Source organism: Leptonychotes weddellii, chromosome 10 (genome assembly GCF_054177405.1).
Source record: "Leptonychotes weddellii isolate Sample4059 chromosome 10, ASM5417740v2, whole genome shotgun sequence".
NCBI classification, from domain to species: Eukaryota; Metazoa; Chordata; class Mammalia; order Carnivora; family Phocidae; genus Leptonychotes; species Leptonychotes weddellii.
Window position 1 is genome coordinate 18302602 of NC_138378.1, and position 23367 is coordinate 18325968.

Here is a 23367-nt window from a genome sequence, read left to right on the forward strand (position 1 = left end):
CATCTTAATCATTTTTAAGAGTACAGTTCAGTGGTATTATTATTATTATATATAATATATAATGCCTATATATTATATCACAGTAATATTATGAATATTGGGGCGCCTGGGTGGCTCAGTCGGTTGGGTGACTGCCTTCGGCTCAGGTCATGATCCTGGAGTCCCGGGATCGAGTCCCGCATCGGGCTCCCTGCTCGGCGGGGAGCCTGCTTCTCCCTCTGGCCCTCCCCCCTCTCATGTGCTCTCTCTCTCTCTCATTCTGTCTCAAATAAATGGATAAAATCTTTAAAAAAAAATATTATGAATATTATATTCATAATGCTGTGTGCTGTGCGACCGTCATAGCCATCCATCTCCAGAATTCCTCTCATCTTGTAAAACCAAAACTCTATACCCATTTATAATATTAATTAATTTTGGAGGAATCTATTTTTGAGCTCTGGAGGGAACACTTGACCAAAAATTCTTATGTAACCAAGAACATAACCAAGAACATTTTGCAAAAGAAGAGCAATTTGAGGAAGGACTCGTTCTATCATACACTAAGCCACATTAGAAAGCTGGGATCAAAACCATGTGTAATTGGCACAGAAACAGATCGTTGGAACACAATAAACAGCTTGGAAAGTTACCCTTTTTCACAGATGAGGCTCAGGAGGATGAGCGTGGCATCGCAAACTCGTAGGGAAGGGAAGGAAGCTGGACAATTGGAAATGCTTTGGAAACAAAATGGAGATAGACAGATTTTCATTGACTACTTTACACTAAAGTGAATTCCAGAAAAATTACATGTTTACTTTATTTACATAAGGCCACAAAAATCTAGAAGAGCATGGAGGCTAATATACATCACTGGATGAGGCAACGCTTTAGAGCAAGAGTGAGCAAAATTTTTCTGTATAGGGCGAGAGTAAATATTCTCATCTTTACAGGTTATATGGTCTCTGTGGCAACTACCTAACCCTGTCGCTGCAGTGGGAAGGTTAGATAATATGTAAATGGTTAGGTGTGGCTGTATTCCAATAAAACTTTATTTACAAAAACAGATGGTGGCAAGATTTGGCCTTCAAGCCATAGTTTTAGAGGGATAAAAGCCCTGTTTTTGAGGGATAAAAGCAAAGAACAAAATAATGAAGGAGGGAAGTGAATATCATTAGATTTAACTACATGAAAATGATCTATAAACAAAATGGTAAAGCAAACACACACATACACACATGCGCACGCACACGCACACACACACACACACACACCCAGAGTCTGCGGAAAGCATGTGCACCGTACATTACAACAACCCACATCCTCCCCTCCATTTTCATGCTCTCTCTCTCTCTCCTCCTCCCTTTCTCTCCTCTGTCACAAACATTACTCAATCATTGAAGTCAATAAGAAAAAGCAACTAGTAGAAAAAATGGACCCAAAAAATAGACAACTCAGAGAAATAAAGAAACGAATGCCCAGGAAGATTATGAATAGGTATTCAACCTTAAACTTCTCCGTTACATGTGAATTAAGACAGCAGGACTATCTCCCATATATTGAATCTATCAGCAACTTTACGCTTTCTGTGGCATCCAGCAGTGTCAATGAGCAAGGCAGAGGTGAGGCAGGCCAGCACACAGGCTGGGGGGCGTTGCAAACTGACCAAATAAGCAACTTCTACCAAAGCCTTGTAGATGTTTATATCTCAAAACTATGAGCCTCAAGGAATCTACCCAAAGTAAACGATCAAACCTGTGACCAAATACTTTAATACAGTGATAATCACCACCACCAGCATAATTTATAGTAGCAAAAATTGGAAACAACCTGAAAATCCAATCATAGGGGAGTGGTTATGTAAATTATGGTACATTCAGACAGAGAACTAGGAGGTCATCATTAACAATCTCTTTTGCAAAGATTATATTAATACAATGTAAAACTGTCCACCTCTAAGCCACATCTGGCTCAGCAGATGGACCTTTCTTCTAAAAATGGCTCCCTCCCTAGGGTTCTGAGATGCCACACCGCCCTAGTTGTCTTTCTTCCACCCTGGCAGGTGATTATTGGTCTCCTTTGTTCTCTTCTTCTTGGCTCAACATGGAGCTACCAAGGTATCCCAGGGTTTCTCTTGGTTTGTGTTCTTTGCTCGATCTACCTTGCTATTACTACAGGAGAGAAGCCATTAAGGTTCTTCCATGTTCTTAAATGAAGTGTTATCTCATTGTGGCTTTGATCTGCATTTCCCTAATGATTAATGATGTTGAGCATCTTTTCATATACCTGTTGGCCATCTGTATGTCTTCTTTGGGAAAATGTCTATTCAGGTATTCTGCCCATTTTTAATTGGATTATTTGGTTTTTTTTAATTGAGTTGTATGAGTTCCTTATATCTTTTGGATATTAACCCCCTATCTGAGATATAGTTTGCAAATACTTTCTCCTATTCTGTAGTTTGCTTCTTCTTTTGCTGACCATTCTTTTTGCTGTGCAGAAGCTTTTGGGTTTGATACAGGCCCATCTGTTAATTTTTTCCTCTTGTTGCTTGTGTTTTTGGTGTAATAGCCAAAAAAAAATGTGAGCTAATATTTTCTAACAGATAATACATTACCTTTAAAAAAAAGAAAAGAAAGTAGACATGGGTAAAAGAACCTTTCAAAATGCAAGACCACCAATGGATTTTAATGTAACAAAGTAAGAAAAGCAAAAAATCAATATGGTTTCAAATTCCACATTGAGACTAACCGTCAAGAAGCTACCACCTGTTGAATTTGGTTGCAATATCAAAGAATATCCACAATGATCTGAAAAAGCAATTAAAATAATCCTCTCTTTTCCAATGACATATCTGTGTGAGGTAAGATTTTCTTCATTTACTTTAACCAATATAACATATCACAACATATTGAATGCAGAAGCAGATAAGAGAATCCAGCTATCTTCTTTTAAGCAAAGTATAAAACAAGGCTACTCTATATTTCTTTTGTCTTGAAAAATATTAGTATTTTTCATAAAAATATTTATGTTCACGTGTGGTAGTTCTAGAACATGTCCACAAATTCTCCTCGCTTCAAGAGGTGGAGCCTAATTCTTCTCCCCGTGAGTGTGAGCTAGACTTTGTGAATCGTTTCTAATGAATAGAATATGGCAGAAGTAATGATATATGACTTAAAAGTCTAGGTCATAAAAGGCAGTGTGGTTTCCTCCTTACTCGATCTCTTGGATCACTCACTCTGAAGAAAGCCAGCCAGCATGTTCAGAAGACACTCAAGTGGCCCCATGAAGAGGCTCATATGGCAAGAATCTGAGGCCTCCTGCCAAGAGCCATGTGAGCGTGCCATCTTGGAGGCAGATTCTGCAGCCCCATTAAATCGTGAGGTAATTGCAACCTTATGAGAGATCCTGAGCTAGAACCACCCAGGCCACGTTGCCCCTGGATTCTTGATCCACAGAAACTGTGTGAAACAGGAAACGTTTATTGTTTTAAGCTGCTAAATTTTGAGCTCCTCTGCTATGCAGCAATAGATAACTAGTACAACAGATAATGGCTTTATTTTTATGTTTTAATGAGTAGATATTTTTTAATTCCGCAGTCTTAATTTCTAATATGATAAATATCAATACAGAACCCAGTGAAACAAAAGCTCTTGAGAGTTCTCAGTTTTGAACCATATAAAGGGGTCTTGAGACCAAAAAGGTTGAGGACTAACACCCTAAGCTCTTTGGAAACTACGCCTTTATTAAACTTTTCTCCATTTCTTCCCTATCAGGACCCTGAGTAATAGAACAATACCAAAACATTACCAGTAGTTGTTGCTGTTCACTTTGGGTGTATCTGTGATTTTATTTTCTTAATGTTTTTTTCCTGCACTTTAACAAGGATGAATGATTTTTCTAACTAAGAGAAAAGAAACTTCCCTTTTCAAAATCACCAGACGTGAAAGTCAGACCTATGTTTCCTTTCGATGAGTCGACAGTTTAAGCATGACGTGCAGAGCCCGGCTGTGCCCCAGTACACCTCCCAGCGAGGGAGCCGTCTACGGGGCGCATGGTGGGTGAGGGTCCGGTGGCCACCGCCCCCACCCCCACAGCCTCAGCCAGAATAGCTCTTTCACCCTTTTTACATATTGAGTTTCTGCATAATTTCACAGAAAGAAAAGTTTCCACTGCTGGAAAATAAAAAAAAAAAGTTTGAAAACCTTTACCGTGAGAATAACAGTTGAAGCGTTAAAATTAGGCTATAGAAGAATCACTCAAACTTTTTTGGGAATGTGAACAGTTTCCATAAAGAAAACCCTGCACATTCGGAGAGAAGAACAGAAGCCCTGACAACTTAACAAATGTTGGGTGGTTTCAACAGAGGCTGGCTCATGTGGCCGTGGAAAGAGGTTACACCTCGGGATGAAGAGCTTATCCAGGGGACCCCCCCACCCCACCCCCCGTGCCAAGGGCCTAAGAGGCTGGCAGGAGCAGCAGGATCTTCAGGCCCCAAGAGACACAGATCAGAACCATAAGTGAGTGGCTCTCTCATCCAAAGCAGGAGGTGCCGGGTCCACCTGGCAGTTAAAAGCACAGGCTTCAGAGACATCAGATGTGGGTCTGAGTCCCAGGTCTGACGCCAAAAACCTATGAGATCTTTGGCAGGTGACATAGCCTCTCAAACTTTTGATGTCCTCATCTGTCACATGAGGTTTGAGAATGCAAAATGGTGCCGCCCTTTTGGAAAACAGGTTAGCAGCTTCCTAAATGTTAAACCCAAATTTGCCATGTGACCCAGCAATTCCAGTCCTAGGTAACGACCCAAGAGAAATAAAAACTTAAGTGCAAACAAAGACTTACCACAAAAGGAAGCAATCCAAATGTGAATGGATAAACGAAATGCGGCATATCCATACAAAGGAATACTATAGGGCAATAAAAGAAATGAAATCCGGACACATGCCACAGCTTGAACCCACCTTGGGAACATAACTCTAAATGAAAGAAGCCAACCGCAAAAGATCACATATTGGATGAGTCCATGTAAGTGGAATGTTCCAGAAAAAGCAAGGGTATAGAGGCAGAATGCAGGTTAGTGGTTGCCTAGGGCTGGGGGGCAGGGGTGGGAGTCAGGAGTGACTACAAATGGGCACAAAGTTTCTCTTGGGGGTGATGGAACGTTCAAAAATTGGGTTGTGGTGATGGGTGCGTAGCTCTGTAAATTTACTGAAAATCATTGAATCGCACACTTAAAATGGGCAAATTTTTGTGATATGTCAATTAAACCTCAATTGAGCTATTTTTAAAAAATGAGATTTGACTCCCTCGCAGAGGGTCGTTACGAGGATTAACTGAGATAACTTTTGATACAAAGTAAGCACTCCGTAAATAACAGTAACAATGATAATCAGTGTATACACTAGTGTAGATTATGTAAGTGTAGACCACAGATGATGCAGAATAGCTACAATTTACAGCACTTAAATCTACTCCTTAGCATACCACTTCAACATCTGTAAACTCATTTTAACCCCACGACAACTTTCTGAGGCAGTTGTATTATATCCTCCTCATTTTCACAGATGGGGAAACTGAGGCCCCGAGAAGTTGAGTAAATTGGCTGATGTTGCACCGTTAGTACGCGGCAGAGCTGGGACGTGAATCCCGGAGAACTAGCTCCAGAGTCCATGCTCCTCTCCACGACACTGCACTGCCTCTCGGGAAACGTCAGCTGTGTCTGTTACTGCTCTAACTAGTGATGGGATGGGGTGCAGAAAAGGCTCACAGATTGCTCCCCAAGAAGGTCACTCAAGACCCAACCCCTAGGTTATAGGAATCAGGGGAAGGAGTGTTCCAGACAGAGGGAACTGCATATGCAAAAGTGGGGAGGTATGAGAACGCAGGGCATACGGGAAGAAGCTGGAGTTGGAGATGGCTGGAGTACGGGGTGATGCTGGGCAGGGGGCACAAGAGGGTGGGGGTCACTTTTCAGAGAGCTGTCACATTTAGGGTCTTGTCTCATTCTTGTCACACCCCCTTGAGGACAAGTTTCAAAACTCCATTTTACATGGAGCGCCTGGGTGGCTCAGTCGTTGAGCGTCTGCCTTCGGCCCAGGTCATAATCCCAGGCAGGTCCAAGACCAAGGCGGGTCCCTGATGCCCGGATGTTAGCCTGAAGACAGTGCAGAGCCAGAGAAGGAAGTACAGTGAGTCCCTCTCCAGCGCTGCCTTTCTCTGGGTTGACTCACATTGCCCTGGCAGGTGGAGGAGGTTGACTCAGCCACTGCTGTGAGCTCAAGGGAGCGGGGGAGCTGACACCCCCATTCCCATCCCGCTGTGAGCTAACGCCCCTGCAGCCTCCCCCACACCAGCTCCGCCAGCACACAGAAACCATCCCCACCAGCTGGGAGCAGCGGGCTCTGTCATGCTGCCAAGATGCTGAGCGAAGCCCGGCCAGATTGCCTGCTGACTGATGGAAGCTGCACACCCCAGCCCAAGCCCAGCCACCTGTGGACTGCAGGGGGACCTCTCACCCCACCCTACAGCTCCCCACAGCACACAGTGCTCCAGGCCTCCACCCTCACTTGGCTGCCCCAAAGCTAGGGACCAGCCGAAGGGGGCAGCACCTGACCCACTCAAATTTAATACACATACCCTTGCAACCGACTCTTCCATTTTCCCACATCTGTCCTTGATCAACATCTACCCTGTGTGCACAAAATGTTCACTTGGGCAAAAGCAAAACCACTGAAAAAACCTCCATGCCCTTCACTAAGGAACCAGTTCAAAACTTCTGCTGAATCCATACTACAGAATACTATGCAGTGATTAAAAAGAATACTACAGCTCTATTATTCCACGGTATTGGCATTGAAAACACCTCCAAGGTATCTTGCTGGGTGAAAAAAATAAAAAAAAAAGAAAGAAAGAAAACTGCAGAATAATGTATCCAACATGTCATCACTTACATAAAAACAAAAAAAAATTAAAAACCCCAACTAGACCCTGTTTCTCCAAGTGGACAAATACACAGGCAAATAAGAAAAATGCCTGGAAGGAAACACATGAAACAGAGAGAAAGAAGGGTGGAGGGAGGGACTTTTTACTCTGTATGCTTCTGTGTTGATTTTTACAAGAAGAACGTGTTTGTGTATATTTGGGTTCTTAAAAACAAAGTGTGTTAAAATGGTCACCACCCTGGTGCAGCATTCAGGGTCACTTTTCAGAGAGCTGTCACATTTAGGGTCTTGTCTCATTCTTGTCACACCCCCCTGAGGACAAGGTTCAAAACTCCATTTTACATGGGGCGCCTGGGTGGCTCAGTCGTTAAGCGTCTGCCTTCGGCTCATGTCATGATCTCAGGGTCCTGGGATCGAGCCCCGCATCGGGCTCCCTGCTCAGCTGGAGGCCTGCTTCTCCCTCTCCCGCTCCCCCTACTTGTGTTTCCTCTCTCACCGTCTCTCTGTCAAATAAAGAGATAAAATCTTTAAAACAAACAAACAAACAAACAAACTCCATTTTACAGATTAAGAAGGTGGACCCAGAGCAGCGAAACAAGCTGCTCAAGGTCACACGCAAGGCCGAGGGGGCCTGTGGTCCTGGACCCAAGCCCGGCGCTCCTTCTCACCAGTCTGTGTGGGAGGCTGGCTGGGTGTGGGGCCCATGCCGGGGCTGGGGAGGCGCCGACACTCTGGATCAGCTGTCAGCCAGCTCACAGAGTCCCTTCAGGGAGGGGAACAGGGCTTTGTCAGGGAAGGAGGGAGGAAAAGATGAGTGGCAAAGAAGAGCTGATGAACCGCCACCCACGACACAAATTAGACATCACTGATGTGCCGCCCACTGAGCAGGATGGGTCTGCCACGTCACCCAGCACCTCATGTGGGAAGGAGCCTCGCAGGGCCAGTCCCCCGAGCCCGACATTTCATGCCTCTGTCCCGGGGCTGCTCACCCCAGGCTCTCAGCTGCGCTCTTTCCAGCTGAGTAGTTCTGGGAATGCTTCTGCTCTGTCCCCAGAGCACTCTGTAACCAGGGCAGAAGGGGAACTGTGCTTCTCAGAGGGTGCTAGAACCTGAGGAGCAACGTGCATAAAACCCAACCCTCTAGTGCAGCAAGTGCCATCCCTCTCTCGATGACTGCGTTAGCACATGTCTGGAGGGTGTGCGCAGGCAGGAGGCCAGAGGGACCCAAGAAACACGGCTAGCGAGCCTCTCCGGGGACAGCCAGAAAGGCCTCCTATACCGGGAGGGGACTGGAGGCTGCTGAGGGCAACACAGGACACACACACAAACCTCAGCTGCGCGATGACCCCTCAGAGCATCCTCAGAGAAGAGAGCTTTGGTCAAATCATGGATCCTCCAATCATTGATATAACGGGAAACAAACCTACAAGGCCATGAGGCCAGTGACAAGACCTTGGATCCTGTGGTTCCTGGTCCCAGCTCTGCCACCTTGGTCAAGGTTCTGAACCTCTCTGGGTCTCAGTTTCCCCATCTGTAAAATGGGTGTTTATTATACCTGCCTCTGGGGTATCATGGTATCTGGATCAGGGGACATATAATAACATAATTAAGTAAAATGTAACAAGTACAGGATATCCATAATATCTGGAAACAGATTATATGAGTGTGTATTTGCATTTGTGTTTATTAGTTTGCTTCATAGAGTGAAAATGTCCTAGACAACATTGTGTATATTCCTCTGTTTCCAGAGTTTATGGACACTCTGCATATAAACAATTATATATATACATATGTATATATATATATGATATTATACAGATGTTATATATATACAAATGTGTATCTAAACATACATTCACTCTATAAATATAATGAAATAAAATATAGGAATCATGTAATAAAATAAAACATACTAATAACCACTCACAGAGTACGAGGGACCACACATATCCAATAACTTAGCGGTATTAGCTAATTTAATGCTCACAGCAAGCCCTTGAGGCGGATACTAGCATTTATCCCCATTTTACAGAGGTGGAAACTAAGGTATAAGGAGCCCAAGTGACTTGCCTCCTTGCCAGAGTCACCCCGGGAATAACCGACAAAATCCGTTTGAGAAGCGAGGGCAGGCTAAGTGCAGGCCTGGGCTAGTAACCAGGCCCTACCCCACCCAGGGCCGCAGCCGAGGCCCAGGAAAACCCAACCGCATACGGAGCGTCCGGCGCGGGGGGCCTGGCTCAGCGGAGGGGCTTAAGAAATGCCAGATGCTCTGAGTAGTGAGCTCTTGGAGGAGCAAGACAAGATCCCATTTGTTCGCCACATCTAGAACAATCGTGCGCAAGAAGTGCGATGTTGGTGCACATTCGTGGGAGGCAAGGAAAATGAATGTGGTGTTCATGCGCCAAAGGCTAGAATTCTTATTTCCAAAAAAAAGAGTCGAAGATCAATTCAGAGGCCCCACCTCGGAACATGCCCTTGCCAGGACACGCGGGCCCGCCCGCACCGGGGAGACTGGCCAGGCGCGGCCAGCACCCCTCCTCCGCCGCGCAGACCCCGGGGGCCCAGCTCTCCCCCCCTACACACCCCCGCGCCGGGCGGGAGGCACCCGGGGCCGCGCCGACCGCGGGCAGAGGGGCCTACCTTCGTCGGCGTCGTTCCTCAGGGAGGCCTCCAGCAGGGCCACGCTGGCCTCGAAGGACACCTTCTGCCGCCGGCCGCCCGCGCTGCGCTTCCGCTCGTGCTTGCGCTTGCGGTGCTGCAGGTCCTGCTCGTACTGCGCCCACTTCTTCAGCTGCTGGGCCCGGCGCTTCTGGGCGGCGCGCAGCCGCTCCAGCGTGGGCACCTTCTCCAGCAGCTGCAGCTCCGTCAGCAGGTCCACGTGGCTGGCCATGGCCTTGGCGCCTCCCCACACCCTGGCGGGGGGCTAGCGCGGCGGGCTAGCGCGGGGCGCGGGGTGCCGGGGCGGCGCGGGGGCTCCTGCGGGGCTGGGGCCTCATGGTGGGGCCTGTGCGGGGAGAGAGACACAGATGGACACGCTGGTCAGCCTCGAAATTCCCATCTGAGGGTGGCGCTCGCCCCGTGTTCCAAACACTTGCTTTTTCTATTATATTCGTTTTCCTTTTCTGTTTTTTTTTAATTGAGATAGACTCGACCTATAACCTTGTGTGAGCCTAAGGCCTACGACGTGTTGATCTGATACGTTTATCTATTGCAATATGATTACCACCGTAGCCTTTGCTAACACCTCCATCATGCCACAAAATTATTAATCGGGGGAGTTTACATTGTTATTTCATATAAGGTTGTTATATTATTATAACATATAAGGGCTTTATTGTTATTTTTAAAGGAATTAATGCCATATTTTAAATTTCCCAGTATTAATTTATTATGTGGTAAATATTGACAGATATCATCCACATAAACAAAAGCTCTTGGGCATCCTGAATTTTAAGAGTGTAAAGGGGTCCTAAGACCAAAAAGTATGGTAATTGCTGAACTACTGAGACCTAGAAAATCTTGGCTGAAGTTTTCTTCTTTAGATGACCTTAAAAGTTTTTTTAAAATCACATTTTTTGCTCTCATAGACTGCTGGACAACATGAAGTCAACCACATTTCAGTCCGATGCTAACTGGTCCCTGTCTTCATTCAGCGCCGACCCTATGGACTCTCAGACACACAGGGAAAGGGTCTTGGAACAATCACTTGAGACTCTTTAGGCCTGTTTTCCCACCTGCAAAATACTGTCTCCACCTTCCAGAATTAATAGGAATCAAAAGAGCTGACCAAAAAAGTTATACACCTAATAACAGAGAGAAACAGCTTGCAGGGAAAACAGCCAGATCATGTAAGCCCAGCTCATCTGGGACCTCACAGGCAAGGCTGGGGGAGAGTTGTCGGGTGCTGGGCAAGAGAAAGAAAAAGACTGGCACAGATCTGCATTTGGGTAATATGGAAATGCCTGCTGGTCCCCAGGGGTCAGGATAGCTCTGGGCTTCAAGAAGTGATTGCTGGGGCGCCTGGGTGGCTCAGTTGGTTAAGCGACTGCCTTCGGCTCGGGTCATGATCCTGGAGTCCCGGGATCGAGTCCCACATCGGGCTCCCTGCTCAGCGGGGGGTCTGCTTCTCCCTCTGACCCTCTTCCCTCTCGTGCTCTCTGTCTCTCGTTCTCTCTCTCAAATAAATAAATAAAATCTTTAAAAAAAAAAAAAAAAAGAAGTGATTGCTGATCTTCTGGGTTCCCCGCTTCACTCGCCGACTGCCCATCCTCCAGAGGCTAACGACCAGGATTCGGCGTAAGCCTGACCCCTGGGAGGTCAGATTGTGTCAGATTGTTCTTCAGGTCCCTCCCAGCTCTGAGACTGGAGGGCAGACAAGCAAATGGAGAAGGGGTTGGCTTGACCATGCTCAGAGGGCAAAGGTCCTCAGGGTCTGAGTGAACCCAACTTCAAAAGTAAACATAAGCCAAAGGCAAAACTCAGCAAAAAAAAAAACAAAAAAACAAGCCAACTGCCTTTGGTTGCTTTTATTTTATTTTGTTGTGGATACCTTGTAATGCTTTTTTTTTTTTTTTAAAGATTTTATTTATTTATATGACAGAGACAGCGAGAACAGGAACACAAGCAGGGGGAGTGGGAGAGGGAGAAGCAGGCTTCCCGCTGAGCAGGGAGCCCGATGTGGGACTCGATCCCAGGACCCTGGGATCATGACCTGAGCCGAAGGCAGACGCTTAACGACTGAGCCACCCAGGCGCCCCCTTGTAATGCTTTTTAAATGAATTAATTATACTTTTTATTTTGAGATCATTGTAGATTCACATGCAGTTGTAGCAAATAATATGCAACCTTTACCTAGTTTATCCCCATGATAAGGTCCTGCAAAACTGTACTCAGTAACATGACCAGGAACCTGATATTGATACAACCTATCAATCTATTCAGAATTCCCTGGTTTTACATGTACTCCTTTGTGTGTGTGTGTGTTTAGTTTAACACAATTTCATCACATGTGTAGGTTCGTGTGTCCACCACCACAGTCAAGATACAAACCGTTCCATCACATAAGGATTCCCTAGCCCCACTCCCTCCAAGCACTCTTATCCTTCCCCTGGGCAATCAACTGATCCCCACCTCTAGAACTGTGTCACTTCAAAAATGTTATATAAATAGAACCAGATAGTAGGTAACCTTTTGGGATTGACTTTTTTACTCAGTTCATTCCCTTGAGATTCATCCAAATTGTTGTGTGTATCCATAGTCCATTCTCTTCAATGCCAAGTAGTATTCCATTGTGTGAATGTACCACAGTTTGCTTACTCACTGCAGAATGTCTGGGCTGTTTCCAGTTTGGGGCTATTACCTTCATGTGCAGGCTTCGTATGAATATAAGTTTTCACTTCTTTGGAGTAAATGCCCAAGAGCACAACTGCAGGATCGTTTGGTAATTATATGATTAGTTTTATAAAAAACTGTCAAACTCTGTTTCCTAGAGCGACTGTACCATTTTTCATTCCCACCAGCAATGTATGAGTGATCCAGTTTCTCTGCCAGCATTTGGTGGTATCACTGTTTTTGCATTTTAGCCATTTAGACAGATATTTTGGTTGCCTTTTTAAAAAGTAAGGAGTTCGAAAGAGTTGAATTCCCAACCACATCATATCATGACAGTCAGACCTCACTGGGAGCTAGTGGATCACATATTTACTTCTCCCCACTTCCTCAAGTGATCTAACATCTAATGAACACCTGCTCTGTGACAAGCCCTGATTCAGAGATGGATCAGGGACTAGCTCTGCCTTCTAGGAAACCTCTGTCTGTCTGTCTTTCTGTCTATCAGTGTATCTACAAATTCTTTTTATCCTCTTGACAATCTAATGAGGTAGGTACTATCATCATCCCCATTTCACAGAGAAGGAAACTGAGGCACAGAGAGATTAAGCAGTTTACCCAACATCATGTCATAGGTAGAAAATGGAAGGGCCAGTCTGCCTGAGGCGATGAGGAAAGCTCTCCAGAGTAGGGGACAACTGATTTGAATCTGAAATGATGAGTAGGAGTTTGCCAGATGAAAAGGACAGACATGGGCTGTGAGGGAGCTTGCCAATGTTCAAAGGCAGGCAGAGGGGCTGATCATCATGGAGGGAATTCTAGGAACCCACAAACATGGCTTGAGGAGGATGGGGCTGCTCAGCCTAGAAAGAACAGAAGTCTTCGGGGCAGCAGTGAGCAGTATGTGACTGGGGCCAGACTTAACCAGGAAGCCCCCAGGTCCACACCACGTTTGGCTGGTTTGTTGGTTGGGCTCTGGACCACACTGTGTTTTATAATATAGTAATGTATTGCTAACATTTAAAACTTGAAGTTTTAATATCCGAAATCAGATGTTCAGGTTTTCCTAGACCATCTCAGCACCTGGCCACGCCGGGCTCCTATGGTAACAATCTGCAGATATGGAGTAGGACTGTCCTGTTCAGGTGGGGACACTACCCCCCCCCCATTACCCCACCTAACCTCCTTCACTAATTGGCATCCCTTGTTAGCTCCTGTGCTCACCTGAGTTTGCGAGCCCTGTCTTAGGCAGAACGAGACAGCATTCTCCAAATATCCAGAAAGAAAGAGAAGAGAGTCTATGTATCTCCCCACTGAAGAAAAGGCCCCGGGTGCAGGGGAGCAGTGCTGTGCACCAGAAAGACAGACACCCAGCCTCCAGAGCAGTCCAGCAAGCAAGTCAGCAAGGTGCTTGTGCTCTCAGGAGGTGGCAGATTCTCTATCACGCGCCGGAGAACACCATTTCCACTTTTGCCAGATCGGCCTGAGTATTCTGTAAGATCGCTTTGGGCCCTAACATTCTGCACACAGTTACTCCTTTTTGCACTATTGAGTGTTTACTGATCACCTACTAAGTGGAGGTACCAAAACCCTGCCAAGACTAAAGAATAAGCATACCAATCACTTACCTTGTTAATTAAAGCCCTTAATCCTTTCTAAGGACCCCCCCCCAACCCATCATCTCAGCCAAGTGTATCCCTAAGTGTGGAAAGAGAATCCACTCCAAGGGAATTTTCAAAAGTATGCAACAAGATTTCACATAACATGGACTTACAGAAAGCAAGTCATGTTCTTCACTTCTTTTTTCATCCATTGGATTTTCCCCAGAAGAAAGTGTCAGTTGGGTACTAATAGACTTTTAAACATCCATCCTTATAACCATGTCACTCTCCCTTGTAAACAAAGAGAAGGTGGGCCTCAGGCTCATAGCCTTGGGCAAGCAATGGCATCTGGGATAGAACGCAAACACATTGTTCTGTTTTCTGTGGATTAGTTTTCACGGTTACTGTTTACTTATGGCTGTGATATAAAATTTCGCTCTTAAAGAAATCTACTCCAGTGGAAAACTAGCAAGGTGGTAGCCAAAAAAAAATGAAATAATGATGGGATTTAATGTTGGCAAAAACTGTAAGTGATTGGCATTTGGGAAATCCACCTGGCTACTGATCCTCAATGACAATTTTATAAGAGAAACACTCATATGAATTGATGATTTCATCTGACAAATATCTATCTGGCATCTAGCACATGCCAGGACTGTGCTAAGGGCTAGGGGTACAGCAGGGCAGAAGACAGGCACAGTCCCTGATGATTGGATGGAAGACAAAACAGAGGCACGAGGGAGTGGGGAACATGCTCCAAGGAAACAGAGACTGAGCAGAATCTCAAGCCATGGGTCTGATTCCCAGGGCAGTACTCCCTCCCCGGGCCCCATGGTAGCAGGCCCCAGGCAGACAGAAGGGACTCACTGCAATGCCCTCCTTGACTAGGGCAGTTTGCTCAGGAGGAAGGAATTAAGGGCAGTTGCCCAGCCCCCTGGAGCAAGGCGAGGACAATGCCTCCCAAGGGCCAGTAAAAGGGGCCAGAGCACATTTTCCTCTAACTCTGCTCTCCCTGCCAGCCCCCTCCTTCCTCACCCCTCTGGGTTCCCTGGAGCTGGGGCTCCAGGACAGCTCCCTCTTGACTGCTGGTTTTCAGGTGACCTAGTTTCCCCCAATAGACCCACACACCTCCTCCCACCCCTGTCCGAGAAAACCCTGCTTGGTCTAATTAAAGAATTGCCATCGTGCTGCTAACACAGCAGCTGGGCGGCCCCCAAGACAGGGCACCTGTCTGGGTGCTGGGGCAGCCCACAGAAGTCCTGCCTCCTAAGGGCTATGGCCTGGCCCCCTCTGAGACCCGGGCGCACCTGTCCGCACTTCCAGAGGAAACCCGGGATGGTGTTAGGGACGCAGCCCCAACTGTCAGGACCTGGGAGAGCAACATCATCAACACTTATCTCGGAGTCTGAGTCAGGGGATCCCCAAGGGGGACCTCATGTGGAGGAAAACCAGCTCCGTGGAGAGATACTGAGCCTGGTGTTTTGTGGGAACATCCATACAGACCATCCCGCAGAGAACTGGGCACGTGGGGCCAAGAGCCAGTGGAGCAGCCAGGCTGACGAGGCAGATGTGGAAATGGTCTGCAGAGGCCAGGTTGAGGTGAGATTATATCCAGGAAGTATGTGTGATATGAGAAGAGAAATCAGAAGCAAGGGGGAAACAGGGCAGGGTACTTAATTTTCCCACAAGTGGCTGTATGAGGTCGGGCAGATGAAACAAAATAGTCTGATTGTGCGCAGCGGGAAGTCTGAGGCCAAGCTACTTGACCTCAGTGGGGCAGGACAGGCATTTGGGGTGAGCCTTGATTCAGCGTCTGGTTCCTGTTGACAAAGTCTGAGCTTGATTCCTCTTGGTGCATCTGCTAACCCTTGCTGTCTGCTCAAGGAGAAACCAAGTCAGCGCACGTCTAGGGAAGCAGGGGCTGCCCTCCAGAAAGCTGAGCCTCGAGGGGAAAGCGTGAGGAAGTGTGCTGGGGTGGACGAGGGACTGGGGAGGACACTCTATAGAACCCCCTCCTCCTTGAAAATGAAAAAGAAGACCATTACAGGGGTGCTGTTCGGGCAATGATATGCCTCTGGGGGAACAGAAAAAGAAAGAGAGGCATGGGTCCACTAAAAGACACAGACTGCTGGTGGTCTTTGTAGCTGCCCTAGCATTACTCTGGGCTGGGCCCTGATTGGCCAGAACCTGTCAGCAAAGGCCTCTGCCCAGCCCTGCTGATTGGCTGGGGGGAGGCACATGACCTACACTGGCCCCAGTCAGTAACTCTCTTTTCCGATTGCCCCTGACGTGGAAGCATGAACCCCAGTTGCAGCCGGAAGCCAGCCTAGGGGTGAAGCTAATACTTGGGAGTCAGAGGAGGGGAGGAAACGGGGTCCTTTCACTTAGGGGCTTCTCGACTTCGGTGATCCAAAACAACAAAATCCTCTTTATTATTCAAGCTAGTTGAACTGAATTTAGTTCCCTGTAGCCCAAAGTACCCTAACAGACAGCAATGCTGCTTTTCCGGGTGCAGGAATGGGGACCCCGGAAGGAACTGTTGTCTGAAGCAGGGTGAGTGGCCTCTTGCTGGGGGCACAGTTCCAGATATGGCCACTTCCCCCCCCCCCCGCCCCGTGTCCCCCCAGCTGAAGGCCAGCCTTGAGGAAGGGTGGGAAGGCCAAAGCAGCCCCACCCCCTCAGAGGGGAGAAGGGGGCCCAGGGCCTTGAGACTCCTCAATCCCAGGGGGGCAGCTGGTTGACACATCTTTGGACTCGAGCCTAGTGCCTTGAGAAAAACAACACGGAGGAAGGTGAATTCAAATTGAAGAGTCTTTAAAACATGAGTCAGACAGTGTCTCAAAGTTCACACCGTCAAAAGAAAATGTTAAGATTTTTTTCTTGTTCTTCAGCTATTCTTCTCCACACAATATTGGCCTCAGCCTAGAGGAAGCCCGAGAGTGCTCTCTCCTCGTGCTTCCTGTGCGGCTTAGCTCGAGGAGAAGACCAAAACAAAACAAACAGCGTTGGCTTTCCCTCCTCCTTGGAGCTCACTTGGGACCGACTTTCTCTCCTAAAGGATGTATGCCCCCACCCTCACACAACACGCTGCTTTGAATAACAGCATCACCGCCCCCCCGCCGCCCCAGTATAAAAATGTTTTACCCATGAGCAAAGAGACTTCTGGGGCCTTTGGTGCTCCAAATATCTGAGTTAGAAATTAGCCTTGTCACCCTCAAGCCCATCCTCATGGGATTTTATGGACTCACTATCCTAGCCCTTCTGGGATGTACCTTCTAGACTTCAAGCACAGTCATCCCACACAGGCATTCTGGTTTTAAGTCTGTTGGGGGACTCAGGTCCCCAAGGGCCTGCTCCTCAAGTCTGCCTCTCCCAGCTGTGCTCCTTCATTCAGACCTCTGAGTGGTGGCCCTGGGCTTGGCCCCCGACTTGTCACTGTCTCTTGAAGCCCATTTACTATGACCCAATTTGGCAAGACTTTGAGGGGGATCCGGCCAGGGGAGGGTGTCAGGATTCAACACCCACTGTTCAACAAGAACAAGGAGGGGTCAAGTAATTAGTGCGACTTGAACTTTCTTGGGAAAAGAATTGTGTCCAGCACTGGGGATGATCAGAGCCCAGCAGACCTCTGACTGAACTGGCTGGGCCATTTTGGCAGTATAGGACCAGGCCTTAACAAAAGCCATGAGCTATTTTCCAAGTCTCTAGAGGGCAGAGCTGAGATCCTGGACAGGCAAAATGAAGAGGGAGGATCAGCCTGGCAAGAGGAAAAATTGTCCAACACTGACAATTGTGCAAAACCCAGCCATGGCACAGTGTTGGGGTCCCACCACCAGGAACTCCAAGGCCATTCGTGAGGCTGCTGACAGAGAAGGTCTACCACCCATGTGGGCTGGTGGGTGGGACTGGCCCAGTGAGCCCCAGTCCTGGCCTGGTAGACAGATCACCTGTATTAGGAGCAAGTACCCCTCACGCATATTTGCAGCCTGGAACTTGGTAACCACCTGGCTAGCTAGACTGTAAGGGCCATTTGAAGTAGATACTGGTTGATGATGTTTTGGATTCCTTCTTGCCTATGATGGTGAGACAGCTTTCTCGGGCTCAACTCCAAGAAAACTTCAAAGGAAACCACAGCTCAAGCAGGTGAAGGAAAACCCATGAACACACCAGTTTTTCATGCTGAGCTTCTCCCCGTGAACCTAAACCCACAGAGAGGCCCACATGCTTGTCGATAAGAATGTCAAGTGTGGGGGAGGCTGCAGGGGCCAGAGGGAAGGTGCCAAGGATGGGGCACACACAGAGCTGACATGAGGTCTACGAACATTAGTGAGTCTCGGTGCTACACCCAACAGCCAGGCTCTAAAGAAGCTTATGTAACAGCTAAGCACGGGGAAACGGGAGTCAAATTCCACATACTGTTTCTCCAGGCTTGAGGGAGTGTGGTCCACCCCCTCTCTTTGCAGGGAGAGAAAAAACTCCCTTTGCAGCTGGAAGGATCAATTTCCAAAGGAGGCCACCTGTGGCCACAAAACGCCCTCCTTGGTTACGCATTTATCAAACAGGGGATGGCCATTCACACTGGCCAAGCCCAGAGTGGCCTGTGTCCTCCGCCTCTCTCTTTCCACATGACATCTTGGGCTGAGCTTGCCTCTGTGGCACCAACTCTTGAGTTGGTGATGGCCACCTGGAGCACTGTGAGGGGAGGGGTTCTGGGGCCTTGTCTGTGTGTGTGTGTGTGTGTGTGACGACAGGAGGAATGAGCGGTGTGGTCGTGTGGTAATGTCTGCCATGGGGAAAGCAGTGGAGAGTGGCTCGCATGCATACTGGGCATGCAGCTCTGCTCTACATCATGCTTGCCTAACCTTGGATTTCAATACTTGCCTTTGCGCCAGGGCTCAAAATCCTCGAGTCTTAAACACAAACATCTAGACAGTTGTCAGATTGAGTGGAAGGGCCCCTCAAATCCCAATATATCACCCAAACAACAATACAAAATCACTGTGGCCTCTGTGGTAGACAAGAATCAAGACTATCTTAGGTTCCAGTAGGAATTTCTCTAATAACTCCCTCTCTTCTCTAATAACTTCAAGGGGGTAGAAGGAAGAATTGTACTCCATTACTCCATCCCTTAAATTGACTAGATCCGGACTCTAGGAAGCAGTATGCGGAGCCAGCTCAAGCAAAGGAAGGCAACTCCCACAGCTGACTGCCACCTGGCTCAGCTCTGTCCCTGGAGCCGGGGAGATGACACATTCTCCTGGTAACTGGACGGTGTCCATTCCTGCAGGAGGAGGGGCAAAGGCACTACTACCATCCAGGGATCACTTTCTCATCCGTTCCAAGCATCATGGGTCCCACACCACTGCCAACATAAAGGAGGAAGGGGACCATGGTCTGCTTCCTAACAAGACCCCTCTCTCCACTTCCGAAACTAGCAAGCTCTCTCCTCCCCTTGGACCAGGGGTCTTCTGAGCCAATTGGAAGTAGCAGGGGTGGGAATTTTAAAGAGTTTTTCATATTGTTTGCTCACTGAGGTTTAGAGAATATTCCAAGGAAGCGAGGACAGTAAAAAACAGAGTGCTAGACTTGAAGGAGAAAGTCCCACACTGGAGGAAGGAAGAACAAGGAGGAAGAGCACAGTGGAGAGCGGACACTTTGAGTGGCGCAGCCAGTGAGGGGTGGAGCTGGGACGTGAACCCAGGTCCACTTAATTCCGAAGTCTACACACATAAAAGGAGAAGGAGAAGAAAGAACTAGGGAAAACCCTAAAAGAACCTTAGTTGCTTTAAAAGATCTTCCTCATGAAATGCAAGACTTCACTTGCTGAAGTCAACATACAGTAAAACATAGACCTAATGTGGGGCACCTGGGTGGCTCAGTCGGTTGGGCATCCAACTCTTGGTTTTGGTTCCAGTGGGATCTCGGGGTTGTGGAGACTCTGCACAGAGTCTGCTTGTCCCTCTCCCTCTGCTCCTCCCACTGCTCACATCCTCTCTTTCTCTCCCTCTCTCTATCTCTAAAATAAATAAATAAAATCTTTAGAAAAGAGTGCTTGGGTGGCTCAGTTGGTTAAGCGACTGCCTTCGGCTCAGGTCATGATCCTGGAGTCCCGGGATTGAGTCCCGCATCGGGCTCCCTGCTCTGCAGGGAGTCTGCTTCTCCCTCTGACCCTCCCCCGTCTCGTGTGCTCTCTCTCATTCTCTCTCTCTCAAATAAATAAATAAAATCTTTTTAAAAAATCTTTAGAAAAAAAATATAGACTTAATGAAACTAAGGAGTAGCATCAGAAAAGCTATACAATGTGTAGATGAAATCGACCCAGAGAGAGAGTGCAGGGTACCACGGACAGCTTCTGTCCACAGCACACCTTCCACTTGTCAGGCTCTTTCCCCGTAGCTCTCGGACCATTGTGCCAACTCGGCAGTGGAAGTGTCGTCCCCATTTCAAAGAGCAGAAAACAAAGATTCAGAGGTAAGGAGCTGGTAAGAAGAGCTCATATTCTGGCTGCTGAGGCTAGCCTCTCTTCTGATTGGTCTAAGCCTGTGCCGTGATGGTTTAGTATTTTTAATATCTTCCCTACTTGAAAAGAAGAGAAAAAAAATGTCAGACAGGGAAGATGGCCCATAGAAGCTTGACTGGTAGCAAGAAGAGGAACCCATGAAGGAGGAAAAAGAAAACCTATGCAGAGTGAGGATAACTGATTAAAGCCATAACTTCCCTGACTGTTGGAGCTGTCGTTACTTTTGGAGGCTGGGACAGGAAATATATGTACAGTTGACCCTCGAGCAATGCAGGGGGTAGGGGTGCCGACCCCCCCACTTTCAAAAATCCACATAACACCTTTTGACTCTCCAAAAACTTAACTAGTAATCACCCACTGCTGACCGGAAGCCTTACTGCTAACATAACATAACATAAACACAGCTTCCGTATGTTATATGTATTATATCCTGTATCCTTGCAATAAAGTAAGCTAGAGAGAACATGTTAATAAGAAAGTCCTAAGAGGGGCGCCTGGGTGGCTCAGTCGTTAAGTGTCGGCCTTCGGCTCAGGTCATGATCCCAGGGTCCCGGGATGGAGCCCCGCATCGCGCTCCTTGCTCTGCGGGAAGCCTGCTTCTCCCGCTCCCACGCCCCCTGCTTGTGTTCCCCCTCTCGCTGTCTCTCTCTCTGTCAAATAAATAAATAAAATCTAAAAAAAATAAATAAATAAGAAAGTCATAAGAGAAGATACATTTACAGGACTGTGCCGTATGGGAAAAAAAATCCACAGTTATGCAGACCAATGCAGTTCAACCCATGTTGTTCAAGGGTCAACTGTAATCACACCCTTAAATTTCATAAAACCTGTCTTCCAAACCCCTGTGGGCTCAGCATTCCCTTTCTGGGGAGGCACTTTCTCATTTTTACTTCACCCAGCGGCTCCTGAGCCAGACTCATCCCAGTAACTGTCCTCTCTCCTCTACTCTCTGAGAGATGAAATTCGGTAGAATAAGTCAGGAAGTCTCCAGATGCTCTGCGTTTTGGTAAAAGACATTTCCGTGCATTATGTAGTCTTTGAAGTCTCTCCGTACTGGGTCCGTGACCTCCCAGGTCACCATGCAGAGAGGAGCAAGCTATAGTGGGACTGCCTGGACATTACTTCCTCTGCTCTTTGATCTCCAGCCAGAGTTCCTTCACTTTGATTCCCTCTCCTCAGCTCCTTGGGAGGGCACAGAACTCCAGGCATACCTCTGCCTCCCCTCTGACCAGCTGTCTTTCCACTCAACATGGTAAGTTCTCTGTAAGCCATGGACTCGACCCCATGAAAGTGATGTTACTGTCACAACTGAGTTTGTCATCTCGTGTTGAAAACTCAGGTTCACTTTGTGAGCCACTGTGGTCTATCCTCAGCGATCCGGAGCCCTAATATTATTGCCATCCTCCACCCAACATTGTCTCCAGCAAATTATCGGACACCCTCCCTACTTGATACCTGGAGCCATCCAGGTGTAGCCGGTCTCGGGATTTTTCTTTTGGCAATTTTCTCCCCAATTCACTTCCATTTTTTTTTTTATTTAAAGCCTCATGCATTTATTCAATAAACAAATAAACATTTATTGCCATCTACTCTATTTATTTCCATAAAATAAGGGGGCTCTGAGGGTCCCTAAATGAACCATTGATCAGAAAGTTTCTGCTTTTAGGGGTGCCTGGGTGGCTCAGTCGTTAAGCGTCTGCCTTCGGCTCAGGTCATGATCTCAGGGTCCTGGGATCGAGCCCCGCATCAGGCTCCCTGCTCAGCGGGAAGCCTGCTTCTCCCTCTCCCACTCCCCCTGCTTGTGTTCCCTCTCTCGCTGTGTCTCTCTGTCAAATAAATAAATAAAATCTTTAAAAAAAAAAGAAAGTTTCTGCTTTTAGTAATGGGAGAGAGGTTCTTTTTGGACCTACCCTCTCACATATAACTATAAAACACACACACACACATAATCTATTAGAAGGCACTAAGTTTGTTCAACTACAAACATATGGAAAATAGAGGGGAGTCAACACTTAAAAGAAAGAAAGAGCGACTTCCATGTTTTTATAGGGTTTTCACCAAGGACAACCCCCAATTAATGTGTATGGTAGCTACAACTTCACTCTTCCTGTCTGAGCAATTAGGGGGCAGAATTCGGTAACTACACCCGGAAAATGAGGAGAGGTGTCTCAGAAAACAGCCACAGAACAGTAGCCCCAAATTCTGGGTATAAACTCCACCCAAATCTCCCTGAATTGTGCATTTACGGGACAGGTTCCCAGCAGTTCAACTCAGGCCAAAGGAACTGAACAAAGATTTTGAGCTGTTGCCCACGCAGGGGAAATTGAGTTTTGAGTTTGAGTTTGGTCAAGTTAACTGCCTGATAAAACAAAGGAAATCATTACTGTTCTGAGGAACATAATAAAATTAACAGTCTCTTCAAGTCTCACTCATAATGTTCAGAATATAATCCAAAATTACTAGAAAAAAAATTTAAAAACAAACAGGAAAAGGTGACCCAAACTCAAGAGGAAAGGCAATCAACAGAGATCTACCCCAAGATGCCCCCAGATGTTGGAGTTAAAAGATAAGGATTTAAAGCAGCTACTGTAACTTTGCTCGAGGGTGTAAGGGAAAATAAATGAGCAAATAGAAAGTATTGGCCACAATGCAGACACTACAAAGAAGAGAACCAAAGCTATCAGATCTGCTAAATCCCCACCAACGCCTTTCTCTGCATCCTCGTGAGTTGTGCTTTCCCCTTGGGACAGTCACGTAGTTCTCTCTCATCTTGACTTCAGTGACAGTATTTTTTTTTTTATTATGTTATGTTAATCACCATACATTACATCATTAGTTTTTGATGTAGTGTTCCCTGATTCATTGTTTGCCTATAACACCCAGTGCTCCATTCAGTATGTGCCCTCTTTAATACTTATCACCAGGCTAACCCATCCCCCAACCCCCTCCCCTCTAGAACCCTCAGTTTGTTTCACAGTGACCGTATTTTGAGTACCTT

At 47.0% G+C, this 23367-nt stretch overlaps 1 protein-coding gene across 3 annotated transcripts in view; it reads right to left on the minus strand.

Annotated features, from left to right (window-relative positions):
• The window catches only part of PPP1R16B (protein phosphatase 1 regulatory subunit 16B), a 79001-nt gene that overhangs the window by 41978 nt on the left and 13656 nt on the right, over nucleotides 1-23367 (minus strand). For all 3 annotated transcript variants that reach the window (XM_081832803.1, XM_081832804.1, XM_081832802.1), the window contains exon 2: nucleotides 9561-9924. In XM_081832803.1, the coding sequence (XP_081688929.1) occupies nucleotides 9561-9810 (250 nt within the window). In that variant the 5' untranslated portion in view covers nucleotides 9811-9924. The remainder of the gene's footprint in view (nucleotides 1-9560; nucleotides 9925-23367) is intronic.